This window comes from Gorilla gorilla, chromosome 18, assembly GCF_029281585.2.
Source record: "Gorilla gorilla gorilla isolate KB3781 chromosome 18, NHGRI_mGorGor1-v2.1_pri, whole genome shotgun sequence".
In the NCBI taxonomy this organism is placed as follows: Eukaryota; Metazoa; Chordata; class Mammalia; order Primates; family Hominidae; genus Gorilla; species Gorilla gorilla.
In genome coordinates, this window is record NC_073242.2 from 112,546,084 (window position 1) to 112,563,564 (window position 17,481).

Consider the following 17,481-nt stretch of genomic DNA (forward strand, 5'->3'; position numbering starts at 1 on the left):
CTGTTCAGCCCCTTCACCATCAGGGCTCAGGGAGTATCCTTCATGGGACTTCTGTGTGGCCTGAGGGTGGCTTTTGCTCATAGATTTTGCCCTCCCCTTGGGAGCCCCAGGACAGAGTAGGTCTGGGAACTCGCAAGGGCTGCCTCCAGGAGAAACGGCACCTCCTCTCAAGTGGGCGTGCACTTGGCAGGAAGCCTGCGCAGGTGTTTGGCCCAGCCCAAATGTGGGAGCCACTGACCAAATGCCAAGACTCTCAGCGAAGAACCATAACTAGTCCTGTCTCCCCACCTGGAAGCTGTTTTTCGACCGGAGCTAACTGCCAGGATGCTCTGGGCTGGTGAGGCCACAAGGATTGTGAGAGGTGCCCCGTGGCTCAGATGGCACCCAGGAAGGAATTGGGGTCTGTGGAGGGAGGGAGAGTTCAGGGCTAGCCAAAGACAATTCCAGATCCCTGTCCCTAAGCTTCCTGGCCTGGAGCTGGTAATGTCTCCCTGACTCAAATGTCCATGTGGCTGGGAGGGCAGACAACAGTTGCCATTACTCCACGTAGACCCTCATAACTGCCTTGTTGTCCAACCCCACAGTCCCACAGCACAGTAATGGTTCACAAGACACTGCTTCCCACCCCTTCTCCCTTGGGTCTTGAGTTGGCTTTGAGCCCAGGTGGGCTCTGCCTCACCTCCCTTTACAGGGGATACGCTGCTGGGTCCCTTCCTTCCCGAGTCCTGCCTCCCCAACATCATCCACAAAAGGCATCCTCTCCCTTCCTCCTCCTGCCCCTCATTTAACTCCAGCACGTGTTTTGAGACAAGTCTATACTCCACTGGACACTTTGTTTTACACGACTTCCTCTTATTCTTCATTCTCCTCCTGTTTAAAAAACATGAATCACTAGCATTTATGAGGTTCCTTCTACTGTTCCAGGCAGGATATGATATTATTTTATAGCCAAAGGAATGAAGATCTAGGGAGGTGAAGTGACTCTCCCAAGACTATGTAATTAATAAGTAGTGGAGTTAAGATTAGATTTGAATACAGGGAAACTGACCTCAAATAGAGAATGTTTCTCTCCAGCTATGCCAAAGTCCAGCCTTTATCACAACCTCGCCTCCCTCCAGCCAGGCATGTGGCCCACATGGGGCATGCCCTGAGCCCAGGTGCAGTAACCCCTCTCTGGCTCAGCACGGTTAGTTGGTGCTGTAGTTGCAGAGTGCTGGCTTTTAAGCCACTTGTGAGTAAGGGATTTATTTTTTCCCAGCCTCAGTTTTTCTCTCTGTAAACTGACCATAATAATAACACCCACCTCAAACAGTTTTATAAGGTTGAAATGGGGTGAAAGTAGGAAAGATCTAGCACATAATGCACTAATTTTTTTAAATTTTTTTTTGCCTAAAGCAGGCAGTGGAATAGAATGCTTAGGGGCATAAAGCTCTGAGATCAGGCTGCAAGACTCCACTGCTGTGTGATCTTGACTAAGTCTCTTACCCTCTCTGTGCCCTGGTTTCCTCACCTGTAAAATTACTATAATACTAGAATCAACTTCATAAGGATATTGTATTCAAGGAGAATGAGAGGAGTCCCAGTGAATGGAGGCTGGCATAGAATAGAACAAATAAGAGAAAGAACAAATAAGCAGCTATACACAGCCTCTGCCACAAAAAACTACCAATAGATATTAGCTGCTATTAGTTAATTGTCATTATTATCTCTCCCTGGCATGTTTCCACTCAGGCAAGACCAAAGCACTTTCCTCTACCAAGGAATATCTTCCTCTACTTTCATATCCCTCTCCATCCAACCCTTCAGCCTGCCTCAGTTGGGATTTGTAGGAGTCCTGAAGCTATGGACCAGATCAGAGGTGCCTTCCCTTACAGAATCTATTTTCCAAACTTCATCGATTGCTTATATTTATATGCATGCATGCACACACACGCACACACACACACACTCTCACTCACTCCCGAGTCAGAAAAAGGACTCAGCACCCAGACATACTGCAGGCTCTTGAAGAAGACAGTATTTTCCTGTGAGCTAGAGGATCTTCCTGTTATTCTCCGTGCAGTTCAAATTCTGTCAATTATTATCCAATTAGTCATCGCTCCAGAGGTGGACTGTCATTAAAAAAAAATAGAAGGTGTGTGTTTGTGGGTGAGTATGTGCATGTGTTGTGTATGCAGGGGGTGGGGAGGGGGGAGAGCGGTCAAATAGGAAGTGCCTTGGTATTTATGTTGAAGTGCACACTGGTTTAAATTACCCGCTGGGAATATGATTATGCTTAATCTATGCTCAGTCGAAAGGGGCTGGGGCTGCTTTCTCCCCTCCCTTCTTGACTCTCTGTTCGCATAACTCAGGCTGCCTCCAGCCAGCCTTTGCCCGCTAGACTCACTGGCCCTGAGCACTTGAAGGTGCAGCAAGTCACTGAGAATGAGCACTTTCTTCTCGGACACAGCATGGATCTGCCTGGCTGTCCCCACAGTACTATGTGGGACAGTATTTTGCAAATACAAGAAGAGCTCGGGGCAGCTGTGGAGCTGGATGGTCTGCCTGGCAGGCCTCTGTGCAGTCTGCCTGCTCATCCTGTCCCCTTTTTGGGGCTTGATCCTCTTCTCGGTGTCATGTTTCCTCATGTATACTTACTTATCTGGCCAAGAATTGTTACCTGTGGATCAGAAGGCAGTCCTGGTGACAGGTAAGCAGACGGTGCTACAATTTTCACTGAGGGTATGATCTGAAACTTGCTTTGCCTTAGCAGGACTTTGTCAAATCTGGCTTAAAAATAAAATACCTGGCATGGAGTAAATGAAAGCCCTCACCCAAGTATTTTTCATGACACCGTTTTCGTTCCATTTTTTCCAGGAGGTGCATTTGAAGGGGCTGGTAGTGGGAGGGAAGGAGAGGATGAAGTGCACCCGGACAATGATTTTGTTAATTTCCCAGGAATAAATATTAATAGGCAAAATGGCAATACTTCATGTGTTCTATTGTACCCAAGAATGTCCCACAGATTGTTTTTTAGGCTTAAATGGACTTTTGTTCTGACATCAATGTTTGGCCAGGTTCTCCATCTGGACTCTTCTTCCCTAGGTATGCAAGAACGCTTACAAGCCAAGTTCTACTTGTCCCTTGCTGTTTTGAAATATTGAAGGCATTCACTCACCTGGGCTGCAGACTTTGCAGTTTGCTTGGCTGCTGTCAAGAAGCTTGTGTCCTGTCTGAACTGCTCCTCATTAGACCTCTAATGTTTCTTAATTGGACCAACTTGGCATCGTGTCCAATATTCAGTTGCCTGTTAGCTGAGCTGCCAGTTTTTCCCTTCTGTGTGTGTGTCTGTGTGTGTGTGTGTGTGTGTTTCCCCACTGCAAGTGTGAGGCCAAATTAAATTTCTTTGAATTGTAAAATTTTTGTTTGGTTACGGAGTTTAAGCTTGGATAGGGCTGTAATTAGGATTATCCAGCGTTATCCTAACCCAGAAAGCCCTGCCAAATAAAAAAAAAATCAGCTGTGGAATCATTTGGGGGAGACCATCACCCCTCTGACCATGATCCTCAGGGTGAAGGCAAGAATGGGATGGGGATGTGGTTGGGAGAAAATCTGGGGCTTGACAATTTTGCAGAGAAACAGACTTTGTTATTGGGTTAAAGTAAAATGCTTTCTTGAAACAAAATGCAAATTGGTGTTTGTTGGGGTTAGACAAGCCACAGAAAACAAGCTTCTTTAAATTAATTTTTGAAAGTTTAAAGGGAGAAAATTCAGTCAATGGGATGTTTATCTGCAAGAATGTCTGATATCACCTGGAATCATGTATCTGGGAGTCTGGCTGGGTTTTCCACTTTTTTATTAGAATTCTCAAATGGCTTATCGGTGAAATTTGTAAGAGAGTCTCAATTTTCCTGTTCTGTGTCCTGTTCTGTTATGAAACCTTAGGATGAGCTCAGGCAAACCACAGGGTAGCTGAGAAAATGGGACTCCCTTCTTGCTTGTTTATTTTGTCAACATTCTTTATCCTCTGCATTTCAAGATGCAGGTGTTAATTAATGCTCACAAAATATGCACCCAACTCAGTGAGCCCACATCAGCCACTGAAAGGTGCCGTGCGTGCGTTTAATGTTGAGTGAGGATGATTGAATCAATTAGGCAACTCAAGCTCAAGGACTAATCCCTGCATGAAATGCTTATGGCAATGAAGAAAGCTTAGAATTAAGATGAGCACTACATATATTTAAGGATGACTGAAATGTCACTTTCACGTTCTTTGTTATTTTCAAGTTCTCTGTCATTTTTATGAGGAATGCTATGTGCTCATATCATTCTAGACAAGGCTTCAAGACCTTTGTATGAAATCGAGAAATTTAAAATGAATTCATTTTGTTAGACCAGAACTCTTTAAAGAATGAAGAAGCCACGCTGAGTTTGGAATAACCTTTGTTCCAGATTGGCTTATGATAACATAGATTAGCATGCATTTTGGTGGGGCAGGACTGAAGAAAAATGTGGCAGTGTACATCAAAACCATACATATGGTTCCTTTATCTGATAATTCAAGTCTTGGAAATTTACTTTAAAGACATAATCTGAAATACGAAAAAAAGAGTAGAAGCAAAACCAAAATGGCACATTCAACACAATCTTATTATTTAATTAAGAATAATATTAAATATCAAAAGCAACAAAAAGGGTGATAATATATGGTACATCCTCTGGGTATAACAATGTGCAACCATTAAAAATGACAGCCACAAGGACTGTGTTACACGGAAAACTGCTTGGGCCAAAGGAAAACACACAGGAAACCCCAGGGTTGGAACAAGTCTACAGCCACGTCAAATGCATAGATTCCCGGGCTGGGCAAAAAGCTGTGATAACAGCTGGAAGAAATAGTTTGTATATGGTTGGATTAGTGTACTGGAAATAGTTTGTAAATGAAAGGAAATAGTTTATAAAGGAAATAGTTGGTTAATGGTTGGATTAGAGTATTTGCGTGTTATTTTCTCCCCTGGATTTCAAATTTCTCTGGTGTGATTACATTACTCATACAATAAAAATACTTAAAAGAGAACACAAAACAGCTAAAGCTCCTTTTAGTTTGTATTTAATTTTGGACCCAGGTGAGAGGCAATTACAAAGACAAGTTTTAAAAAAATAACTTTTTTCTCCCCTTTGAGCCCTTTATTTCATTTTGCTAAGATGTTCAAAAGTCTGTTGCCTCAGAGACAATATAATTATAGTAAGAAAAAGTAAGCAAGCATAGAGTGTTTGAATACATATTTGTCTTCAAGATACCTGAAACCACAGCGGCTATTCAAATTTTTAAAATGTATGTGTGATGCATTTTATTTTATTTTATTTTATTTTATTTTTTGAGATGGGGTCTCAATCTGTTGCCCAGGCTGGAGTGCAGTGGCATGATCTCAGCTCACTGCAACCTCTGCCTCCCGGGTTCAAGTGATTCTCCTGCCTCAGCCTCTCAAGTAGCTGGGATTACAGGCATGTGCTACCACATTGGGCTAATTTTTGTATTTTTAGTAGAGACAGGGTTGTATGATGCATTTTAAATGTATAACTGTAAAATGAACAAAGAGCAGACCAACACAATTGTAATAACATCTCAACCACAACGTAGTGGGAAAAAACTTTGAAGACACACAGGCTTGGGTTTGAATCCTGCATCTACCTTGCCTTAGGCTAGGTCCCCAGAGGCAGTGCTTTCTGTGAGGATTTGTGGGAAAGATTTATTAGGAGGGTTTCCAGAGAAGATGGGCAGGGAAAAGGAAGAAGCCAGGTAAGGGTGCGACATTGAGAAGTCCTCTGAAGGTCACTTGGGCTTGATCACCCTGGGCGGACATGGGGTGGTGTGGATCACTCATCAGAGCTGTGCCAATTGGAGACTAGAGAGCTGCAGTCTTTATGCCTTCACACCAGTCAATCATTAGTTAAGGGCAGTCACCCCTGTTCCCCCTTGGTTGTGGGCAGGAGGGGAGACTTAATTCCATGCACTTCTGGCACCATGTGGACACTGGCTGGCAAAGTGGGTTCTGGCCCTTTGGGGAAAGAATCGCAGGTGCTGGCTGCTGGGAGTCAAAGTGCACCATGGATTGATGCATACAACAGTGGGAGGATTCTGGGGGCGTAGGATCTTATTTGCTGCATCTTTATTACTAGCTGTGTGGACAGCTGTGTAAACTTTGGTGCTCGGTTTTGGATTCTGGGACTCTGTTTTCTCCTCTGTAAATGGAAAATAATACACACACACACACACACACACACGCACAAACACACACACACCCCTGCATATGTTATACTACTATAGATGGAGTTAGCAGATGAGAGAGAGAGAGAGAGAGAGAGAGAGAGAGAGAGAGAATGACTGTATTGGGGTGGTGAAGGGAAAGCTTGAGTAGTTAGGAAGAACATGAAGGAACAAAAAGAACAAAAGAAAACGTTGACAAACAGAGAGAAGAAGCATTCATGTATTCACTCAGTAAATATTCATTGAGGGCCCAGTATGTGCCATGCATTTTCCAGAAGCAAAGGGGGAAGAAAATTTTAAGACCATGCAATTACTGTCAAGTGATGGGATCAAAATTCCTACTTTTCCTTCATCTTGGACACGCATTCACTGGAGTTCCTTCCCCCTCTTCTGAGGTTACGCGTTGTCCTTCTCAGCCTACCCTCTGAGCTTGGCAGGAGATGCACAGGTAACTTCAAGTTTCTATCCTCTGGCCTTTCATCCTGCCCCCTCCAGTCATCTCAAATATTGAGTACTGATTCAGCATCTACTGTGTACAGAGCAGACACCTCAGGGCTTCATGGACCACTGGGGAAGACATGGCCACACCCAACTGTGGCTATGTGATGGGGCACATAAGAAACCTCCAGGTTCATTCCCAAAGAGGATCCCAGGCAGACACAGGTCTTGTGTGTGGAGCTGGGGAAAGCTTGACAAAAAAAGAGGGACCTCGTTAAGAAGCTAAAATTAGTTTTCTAGGGGGAAAGTGAGAAGGTATTCCAGCCTAATTGGTTAAGCAGCTACAATGAATACAGCTAGCACTCAATAAAGCTTGCTGCATTAGATAATTTTTAATTGAAAATTTCAAAACTGGATATATTGGAGAACGGATCCAGGAGGAGAAGTAAGATCTGTTTTCAGTGAAAATAATTTATGCTCACAAGAAAGTGTCTCAGGTGACTGATCATCCCTTCTTGCAATTACTGAACAGTCCAAATAAGGTTCTCAAGTTGAATACCATGGGTATCATCTTGGGGTTTGGACTCCTTTGGATTTCATGTTAGATTATTTAGATGGATAAACATTGACAGTGGACTAAGAGACTAAGAGAAATAACATCTCTGTCCTCTAACCTTTACATGCATTTTATATTTGATTCTCACAACACTACATTTGTAAACAAGGAAATGTGTCCAAAGTCACTGAGCTACTAAGTAGCCAAGATTGGACTAAACCCAGATCAGATCCATCTCTCACCAAAAGCCGTCCTCTTAACCACTGTCATTAGAAGTGTTAGATCCATAGTTGGTATTAGACCACAAAGGTTACCCAGGATATAAAATGTGTCCATTCAATCAACAAGTAAATATTGAACATCTGTTATGTGCCCATGACTCTGCTTAATACAGAGCTTGGCAATTGATTGGGTGTAGAAGATGCTTATGAGGGACGATGAAATAAGAGTACCATACACAGGGCTAGGGATGTTTGCAGAGGGTGAGGATTTGAGAGATGCCATGTGCTAAGCTTGACTTCAGAACTGAGTCTGAGAGCAGTGAAGGGTAGTTCAAGTGAAGTGTCACTGGAAATTGGAAATAATGAAATAGAACTTGGTTAGATTTGTAGATAGATGCTGGAGAAGCATGAGCAACAAAGTGATGGTGGATGTTGAAAGGATGGCCCTTAGTGAGTCTATAATTCAGTCTACCAGATGATTTTTACATGAACAAATGTCCCCACTTATCATGCGGTTTAAGTTTTACCTTTACCTACTACAGGGAAGCATAAAAAAGGTATTGTTAACCAGGGTAATTTTGTGAAAGTTTGAACAATGATTGTATCAGGCATTATAGATGGAGTGTTTTGATTGGGGAGTATTCTGACTGCATGGAAATCCATGCCAACCATACTGCAAGCGGCTTGAAGGCAGGAACCAGGTCTCTTTTTATGACCATGTGCCTCTTCTCAGTCTCTCAGCACGTTAGGCCTAACACAATGTTAATGAGCGAATGCACAGTGAGGGAACCAACTATGTCGGTGAAACGTCCTCTCCTTTTCATGGTCATTAGTTGGACACAATAGGATTGTCCCAATCTGCCCACTCACTTAGGTACTTACCTTTGCTGTTCTTTTTGCTGGGGTCATTTGCATAAAAAGGGCAGAGTGACATGGCTGAGCTGTTGGAAGCTCCATTGTTCTGTAGTGACTTAATTGTTGACTTGCCCTGGACAAGGCTTTGTGCTGATTTGGTTTTAAGCGTGCTCCTGCTTACCCAGGATGTGGCACAAATAGAACATCCACTGGCTTCCACCAGGCTGCTGAAACTGCTCTCTAAGTGTCACTGGTGTCCTTCTAATCACCAGAGCTTGACTTCTGCTCCAGCACTGCCGACCATCCTTCTTTCTTTTCATGGCCTCGTTAGCCTTGCAGGAACTGCATTTCCATGCTTCTTTGTCCTTTGACTCTTCCGGGTTCTTCCTACACTTCCTCCAAGGTAATCTCTGACTCTGTCTTTACCCCAGCTTCTTATATGGCTGCATTCTCTACCCAGCAGCAAAGTCATACCTGCTCCTGTGGTATCAATTATCTCCTCTGTGAGAGGATTGGCAAATCGTGGTTTTGTATACCTGACATTCTTATGAGCTCCTGACTCATATTTCCAGAATTTTAGCCTGAAACTTTAAATTTGGCATGTTTTTTAAAAAAATTACAATCTCCTCTTGTGATCCTTTTCCCTTTCTTTTCTTTTCTTTTTTTTTTTTAAATTTTTTATGCACAGAGTCTCGCTCTGTCGCCCAGGCTGGAGTGCAGTGGTGCGATCTTCGTTCACTGCAATCTCTGCCTTCCAGGTTCAAGCAATTCTCCTTGCCTCAGCCTCCCGAGTAGGTGGGATTACAGGGGCCCACAACCATGCCTAGCTAATTTTTGTATTTTTTAGTAGAGAGGGGGTTATGCCATTTTGACCAGGCTGGGCTTGAACCCCTGACCTCAAGTGATCTTCCCACCTCAGCCTCCCAAAGTGCTGGGATTACAGGCATGAGCCACCACGCCCAGCCTCCCACAGTGCTGGGATGACAGGCGTGAGCCACCACGCCCGGCCTCCCAAAGTGCTGGGATGACAGGCATGAGCCAGAGCTATTGCACTTGGCCTCAGTGTCTAAAACTTGGTGGAGGGTGCTAAGTTCCATGCAAAGTGGAGCACATACCTCGTGACTAGAGAAGGCAGCTGCTTCCTACTTCCAGTCAATTATTGCCACTTTGCCATTTTTGTGGTATTTAAGGGGAAATAGAAAATTGTGGATCTTTGTGTGTGAAATCTCCCATTTAAAACAAGTTGGCAATGATTTCTTTCTTATATTTTATTTTATTTGTTTATTATTTTTTGAGAAGGAGTTTTGGTCTTGTTACCCAGGCTGGAGTGCAATGGCACAATCTCGGCTCACTGCAACCTCCTCCTCCTGGGTTCAAGCAATTCTCCTGCCTCAGCTTCCCAAGTAGCTGGGATTATAGGCACCCACCACCATGCTCAGCTAATTTTGTATTTTTAGTAGAGATGGGCTTTCACCATGTTGGCCAGGCTGGTCTCGAACTCCTGACCTCAGCTAATCCACCTGCCTCGGCCTCCCAAAGTGCTGGGATTACAGGTGTAAGCCACTGCATCTGGTCTCTTTCTTATATTTTAAACAGTCCCATAGATCAAACAGAACACATTCTTGTGGCCAAATGTTAGCTTTCAACTTCTGCTCTGGTTCCTGCAGAGAGGAGCAGGCAGAGAAGAAACTTTTCTCTTGCTTATGCAGTTGCATCTCTTGACATCATTTCTGTGGGCTACTTTGCTGTCAGGGCCTCTGTCTTCTTACTCAGGCTATCACAGACTCCTTCAAGGAAGGATGAGGGGAGAAAGAAGTTCCTCTTGGGCCAAGCTTTTCCCTAGTGGAGCACATAGAGCTTTGAGGCTTCCATGTTCCCTCCCATTAGCAAGGGCGATGTGGGGACTGGGGCTCCCCAGGCAGGATCTGGCCACATGCAAGGGGTCTCCCCTGGCCTGCCCTCCTTGTTTCAGGTCACTTGTGATATTGGGGGGAAAGGGGTGAGGAGCGAAGAACAGCTCATTCAGCCACTTTAGGGTTTATAAAAATCATATAGATAAACTTTGTTTCAGACCCAACCATTTCCCAACACCTGAACACCATTTTCAGGATCATCCCATTTCATCCATTGGGGTTTTGAATAATCCCAGTGACAGGGAGTTGACCCCCTATTGGTGGAAGTTATTTCATTTTTATACAATGCTAATGGTTGTAAATATCTTCCTTATAATGAGCGAAATATTCTTCCCTTGAAGTTAACTCTGCTCTTGGAAGTCACATAATCTAATTAAAGTATTATTTTGCATGATTGCCCTTGAAACATGTGGACTGCATCATATCAGAGTCAAATCTTCTTTGAACTAAATCTTCTCATTTCTTTTACCATTCCTCCCATGGCCTAGTTTCCAGAACGTTCATCATTCTATTTAGCCTCCTCTGAACCATTTCCAGTTTCTTTCTTGACATTCCTCTGAGCTGTTGACTCAGAGTTAATATCACATACCATGTTGGTATGAGCAATACAAACCCAACTGGAACTAAATGAGGTGAAATTAAATCAGAACAAATGCAGGGTTCTTCACCAGATGCTGTTGCTTTGTTTGGTGGGGTCAGTCCCTAAACAGAATTTCCCCTGAATTCTGAACCAATGGAGAAATGAGACAGGGGGCTTAAGACATCAGCTTTATTCCTGATAGATGCATTGGAGCACGGGTCTTAGGCATGTGGTAATAATGGTGCTCAGCCAAGGCAAGGTCGAAAAGTCTCAGGCCTCACCCACAGATGGGGCCTGGACTGGGCAGCTGGGCTTAGCACAGGTGTTTATAGGCTGCGAGGTTGGAAGGAAGAGAGGACAGGGTCCACGTGAGGGTCTGGCATCTTGGATTTTCTCCTCTCCTTCTCAGTCCTGATCATTTCCTCTGAGTTCTCATTTGGTTCTCCTGCTAGAGAGAGAAAAGACCTTTGCACCAGGCAAAATGTTCATGTCCAATTCTTTCTGCGAAACTCACCAATCAGATACTTTGCTCTACCTCCCTGGGGGGAGGAGTGTAGAGGAGCCAGAGGGGCCAGGAGCGTCACACTGAAAGATATCCCTCCATACTGCGGACAGCATAGGAAGTGGGGAAGAAGTGTTCCCCTGTCACACTAGGTTCAGAAAACCAACACTTCTGGCTGGGCATGGTGGCTCACGCTTGTAATCTCAGCACTTTGGGAGGCCAAGGTGGGCAGATCACCTGAGGTCAGGAGTTCGAGACCAGCCTGGCCAACAGGGCGAAACCCAATCTCTACTAAAAATAAAAAATTATCAGGGCATGGTGGTGTGCACGTGTAATCCCGGCTACTCTACTCAGGAGGCTGAGACAGGAAAATCGCTTGAACATGAGAGGCAGAGGTTGCAGTGAGCTGAGATCACACCACTGCACTCCAGCTTGGGTGACAGAGTAAAACTCTGTCCAAAAAAAAAAAAGAAAGAGAAAAAAGAAAAGAAAATCGACTCTCTCTGAATAGCGGATGCTGTGTCTAAACTGCAAACTGCAGCTGGTATGAAAATGGTCCAGGGAGGTTTGACTGTGAACTTAAATGGGGTCAGCACTGGGCTGTTTACCCCCAGTGAGCCCCCCATCCATCTTAAGCTTCCCTCTTAAGATATACAGTATCTAAATGAAGATATTAGACTACTCACTAGTTCTGCACTCATGAGAAAGCTGCTTCACCTCTATGAGGTTAATTTTTTTCACATATAAAGTGGAATCATGATTGATATCTCTTCTAATTATTAAGCAAGATTGTGAATATATATTGCTGCCTGATACATAGTAGCTGCTTTATAAAATATAATGATTTTTACCTATTTTCTATCTTTTCCAGTTCAGTAATCCCCTTGGCAAAGGAGACAAAAGGAATATAGGCGATGAGAGTTCTGCCTTCTGGGCCATTCATTAATGTGCCTCATCAGCCTCATACAATATTGCCCTGCTCCTTTGTTCTTTTGCACTCTGACTGTTTCTTGGCTAGCAAGCCCTCTTTTTGTAGCAGACTTGCTTTGCAGGTCTCAGCTTAATCCCAGTTTTCACTGACAGATGCTTCTCCAGTGTTGAGACCCTTGGCTCTGTGCTGTCTAACTTTGGTTCATGGCCTTTTAAGCTCTGACCTCTTTGAGAGCTTCTGCTGGGACCACTCTAGCCTCTTGGGTTTTCTCTCCTGATTCTTCTCAGTCCTGATAATTTACCCTGAGCTGTCTTTTTGGTTCTTCTGTTGCAGAGAGTCTTTGGGAGGTGCTGGATTGTGAAGACCTTTGCTCTAGGCAAACTGTTCACCTGTTGCATTTCCTCCTGAGTCCCCATCTCTCTATGAGGCAGGGCATTACCTCTTAGGTGGGGAGCGAAGGGTGCTGACTGGGAGCAGGATGTGTGATTGATGTGAGCCGTGGCTGGGGCCGAAGCTGGTTGTTTTCACAGCTCATGTTTTCAGTACCAATTGCCTACTATGCACACTCGAGATACAGTGTGGAGCAAAAACAGAATAAGGCCCTGCCTCATGAAGCTTAATTCTAGCGGAGGAAGACATAGCACAACAAACCAATGAACGGATAAGATGATCTCGGTGCCACAAAACCCTCACAGCCAGGATAGTGGTGTGACTGTGTTATTGAGAGCCACCTTGTATCAGAGGGTTCCTATGTGTCAGACACTGCAAGGAGCACTTTCCATGCCTAATTTCATTTAATTCTCACAAACACCTTATAAGATAATTTAAAAAAATATTATGGGCCAGGCACGGTGGCTCACGCCTGTAATCCTAGCACTTTGGGAGGCTGAGACAGGCAGATCACTTGAGCCCGGGAGTTCAACACTAGACTGAGCAACATGGTGAAACCCCATATCTACCAAAAATACAAAAATTAGATGGGCATGGTGGTGGGCACCTGTAATCCCAGCTACTTAGGGAGGCTGAGCCAGGAGGATCGCTTGAACCTGGGAGTTAGATGTTGCAGTGAGCAGATGGAAAAAAAATTATGAAAATCTTTAAGTGTACACAAGAGGAGCCAATGTACACGGTATACTCAATACCCTATTCTAGAGTGACCATGGTCCAGATACTGATGAAATGGTTTTTATTATTAACCCCACTCAATGATGAAGAAATTGAGGTTTTTCAAGAGTTTACATAAGTAAGGCCAAGTGACAAATAAGTAATTGGCAGTGCTGGAATTCAAATGCAGGTCTTTTAGCTCAAGGAGATAATATAAGCAGTGCAGACAGGTAGATGGCAAGTGTGCTCCCCTTAAGGGAAAGGGGCATTGGCTGCCATCTTTTTCAGACCTGCTCAGCTGACCCAAGTACCTTCCACATTCAGACACAGAATCTTATGGCAAAGCTGACTTTCATTCCTTAAGAAAGAGAACTCCTTACCCCATAGCACCAGAGAACATTAAAGACTGAACAGCCAGGAACTTCCTGATCTCCCTCCATTAGCATTGTTGGCACTTCTCCAGTGAGCAATCATAAGTGCTCTGTGCTCATGAAGCTTGTCACTGTTTTCCAAATATTCCCAGTCATGCCCGGGGGTTGTTACCTGGCTACCTCTAGATTACTACTTCAGAACCTACCTGGTATGTTGGTAAAGAATGAAGTTTAGGGAAGAGCTAGAGAAGAAGACAATGGTATAGGAGGGTTTTAAAAAAGAACTCTGATTAGCAGTGTGGAAAGGGGATTAGAATCCATTCATTCGTTATTTCACCAACACTTATTGAGCAACTCTGTGCCTGGTACTGGGAATACAGTGGCAAATAGTATGCGTTCATGACATTGAATCAACTTGCAGTATAGAGGAGCAGGTAGGCAAGAAGCCAGTATATTGCAGGACAGTATAATGTGTGAGAGTTCAGAGAAGTAGGCAGAAGTGAGAAGAGGCAAGAGCATGTAGGAGACTGGGGTAGAGGCCATGAGTTGGAAGAGCAAGCAGCCAACTGGAGGGACTTTATGAAGGAAGCCCTGTAGGACTTGCTGTCTTATTGGACCTAGGCAGAGAAGAGAAGGAGAGACCCACTGCACGTTGGACTCTCCCTATCATGGCTCTCATCAATGCCCTTTCTGATTCTTCTTTTGACTGCCTGGATTTCCAGATGGACCATGAGCTCCATGCAGGGAGGCACTATGGCCCCAGTGAAAAACATGGTGTCCACAACAGGCTCAAGGAATGAATGCATAGACAAAGGAACGTAGAGAATGATTCTGAGGGTCTGAGGGTGATTTTTACAATGAAGAGAAACCATAGGCATTGCGAGGCTGAGGAAGAGGAGCTGACTTTGCGAAAAATATAATATCTTTTGTTTGAGACATGTTGAATTTGACATGCCAAGGTTGTATTCAGGTGGTGGTGTCCAAATTAAATTGGAGAAATGAGGCTAAAATCCAAGAAACAGCCCAAGATGGAAGATAAAATTAGGTTAATCTTCCACATAGGTAGGACAAATGAAGCTCTGAAACCTAAAAAGATATCTGAGAGATGAGAGTAGACAGAGATTAGGACAGGGCACTGGGCGGTGGGGTCCGCTCATACCTATAGAATAAGAGGTGGAAGGGAGACCTGGGTGGTGTAGGGTTCCAAGGAAAATAGTTACAAACAACATCCAGTATGGAGGAGAGAGTAAATGAGATGAGCTGATAGCTCTGCTTTCACTGCCTTGGGGATACCGATTAGAGAGAATTCTTTCAGGAAAGGGTAGAGGAAGGAGTCCCAGTGCAAAGGCAGCAAGGAGATGGTGTTAGTGAGCAACTCTGAAAATTTGAGAATTTTGGTGGAAAAGGGAAGGAGAAGATGGTGAATTAGCTACAGGGAACATGAAGATCAAAAGAAAAAATTTGGTGGAAGATAGAAATTTGGGGAGTGATTTGGAGATCCAGAAGGAAGGACCTGAAGAAGAGACATTAATAGTACAAAAAGGATTGTGATAACTGATGAACTAGGAGGCTGTTGCTTAAGAGATAAAGAAAAAGTGGACACTATAGACATCGCAGCTTTTGTTCTAGTTTGCAAGACTAATATGACATGTTATTGGTTAGAAAGGCAATTTACTTATATAGGAAATCTTCAATTGTTTGTGGTGCCAGTGTTGGTTATAGGGCAGTTGTATAAGATGTGACAATGTACTGCTTGTAGTCAGTAGAATAGTTATGAGAATAAAATGAAATGAGCATGCCAAATGCTTAGTGTTGTGCCTGGCTGCATAGTACACAAACAGTGAATGCTGCTGTAGGAAATCAAAGAAGACAAAGGACAATAAAGTAACCAGAGAACGCATTACGATGAAAATAATCCTGGCTACTTTCTGGGCTGGAACAGGTAGTCCCATGTTGAGCTTATATGTTTCTGTTCAATTACATCTCTCCTGTTTATGACCCTTTCATATTCTTTATCAGCATTCTCTGTGACTATTTATTTAATATACTCTTCCCTCTCAAGCAATTGTTCTTTACTGGGAGCAATTTGGTTACCTAGGGGAATATCTGGCAATTCTGGAGATATTTTTGGTTGTCAAAACCTATAGGGTAGGGGGGAGTGACAACATGCTACAGGTATTGAGTGTTGAGGCCAGGATGCCACTGAACATTCTATAATGGAAAGGACAGCCCCTACCACAAAAAAATTACCTGACCTCAAATGTCAGTAGCTCTGAAGTTGAGATACTTTGTCCTAGATGACGGGTCATGTCATTGATGTGGATCATGGTTTCCCCAAGTGCCAGGTACAAAGCAAGTCACATGATGGGTGCCCCATAATAATAAAGGGAATGGAGATTTAACTGCACCTTGAAGAATAGGCCAGGTCTGAATGTATCTCCTGCTTTGAGTACAAGGTGTCAGAAGATGCTGTGAGCATTTTGGAAAGAAAGTTCACAAAAGAGATTGCAAACATTCTGGCTCCCAAAGAATGAAAGAGAGGAAACAGCCCTGGGGCTTTATCAGGAGACTGACATTGCCATAAACAAGAGAGTCTTGGAACAAAAGGTCTGGAACTGCAGGTAATACAAGAACACCCAAGACTACAAGCAGTTCATTGTTTTGACAGATAGACTTCAGCCAACCACTGAAGCAGCAGAGATGGAATTTTTAAATAGACACAAACTAGAGACAGTTCCTTTGGTAAGGCACAAAGGTGAGACTTCTCAACCCCATAGTGGGGCTGCATGCATACAGAGAAGGTCTCCACCTCGCGACAGCTTCTTGAATCCGGTGGATATCAACTGTCACTGTGTGTCAGAATCACCTTGGGGCTTTTAAAAAATAATGATGCTTGGGCACCCACTCCCAGAGCTCAAGTTTACCTGATCTAAGGCATGTGCCTGGGCATTGGTGTTTCTTCAGAGAGCCTCCGTCCCAGGTGAAGCTAATGGATAGCCAGCCCTACTTTACGAATGAACCACAGCTCAAAATCTTGTATAAACAATTTCTCTCTCCAACACCTTATGTACTCAGTTCCACTGGATGTCTTGGGCTTTATATGCTTGAAACTGAGTTCTTGATTTGGGACCCTTCCCTACCTGGCCCTTGCTCAGGGTTCCCCATCTTGGTGAGCTGCACTACCCAGCATTCTGTAGAGACCAGAATCCCAAGAGCTCCCCTTCATTCTCATTTCTCTGCCCATCTTCTCCCCTGCCCACCCATATACAATTCGTTCTCAGTGCTGAGGCTATTACTTTCCAAGTGCACCTAGATATGTCCACGGCTCGTCACCTCCCCTGCTTCTGATGTAGTCAAAGCTACCGTCATTTGTTCTAGGGCTACTCCCTGGCCTCTGGGATTCCACTTTTGTCTCTTTAAGTTGTTCTCTGCAGAGTAGGTTGAGTGTCTTTTTCTGGCTTAAGACCCATCAAAGGCTTTCTGTTGTAGAGAATTCAAACCCAAACTTTTGCCCAAGACCAGAAGGCCCTGTGGAATCTGAGCCCCCAGATCCCACACCTCTCTCCCCTGCTAGTTAGCTTGAAGCACCAAGCTCTAAAGTCTTTCCATTTACTGTTCTTTTCACCTGGAATGCTTTTTCCTCCACCCTTTACAGGCTGGCTTCTTCTTCACCTTCATGTCTTAGTCTAAGACATGACAATTAACTGCTTGTAGTCATGCTTTTGTTTTGTTTTTGTTTTTGTTTTTAAATCTTGGCACTATT

The 17,481-nt window shown here is 44.0% G+C and overlaps 1 protein-coding gene across 1 annotated transcript in view; it reads left to right on the forward strand.

Moving 5' to 3' along the window:
- The first annotated feature begins 2,204 nt into the window (after positions 1 to 2,204).
- The window catches only part of HSD17B2 (hydroxysteroid 17-beta dehydrogenase 2), a 63,135-nt gene continuing 47,858 nt past the window's right edge, over positions 2,205 to 17,481 (forward strand). The window contains exon 1 of the mRNA XM_019012880.3: positions 2,205 to 2,689. Within this exon, the coding sequence (XP_018868425.2) occupies positions 2,425 to 2,689 (265 nt within the window). The 5' untranslated portion in view covers positions 2,205 to 2,424. The remainder of the gene's footprint in view (positions 2,690 to 17,481) is intronic.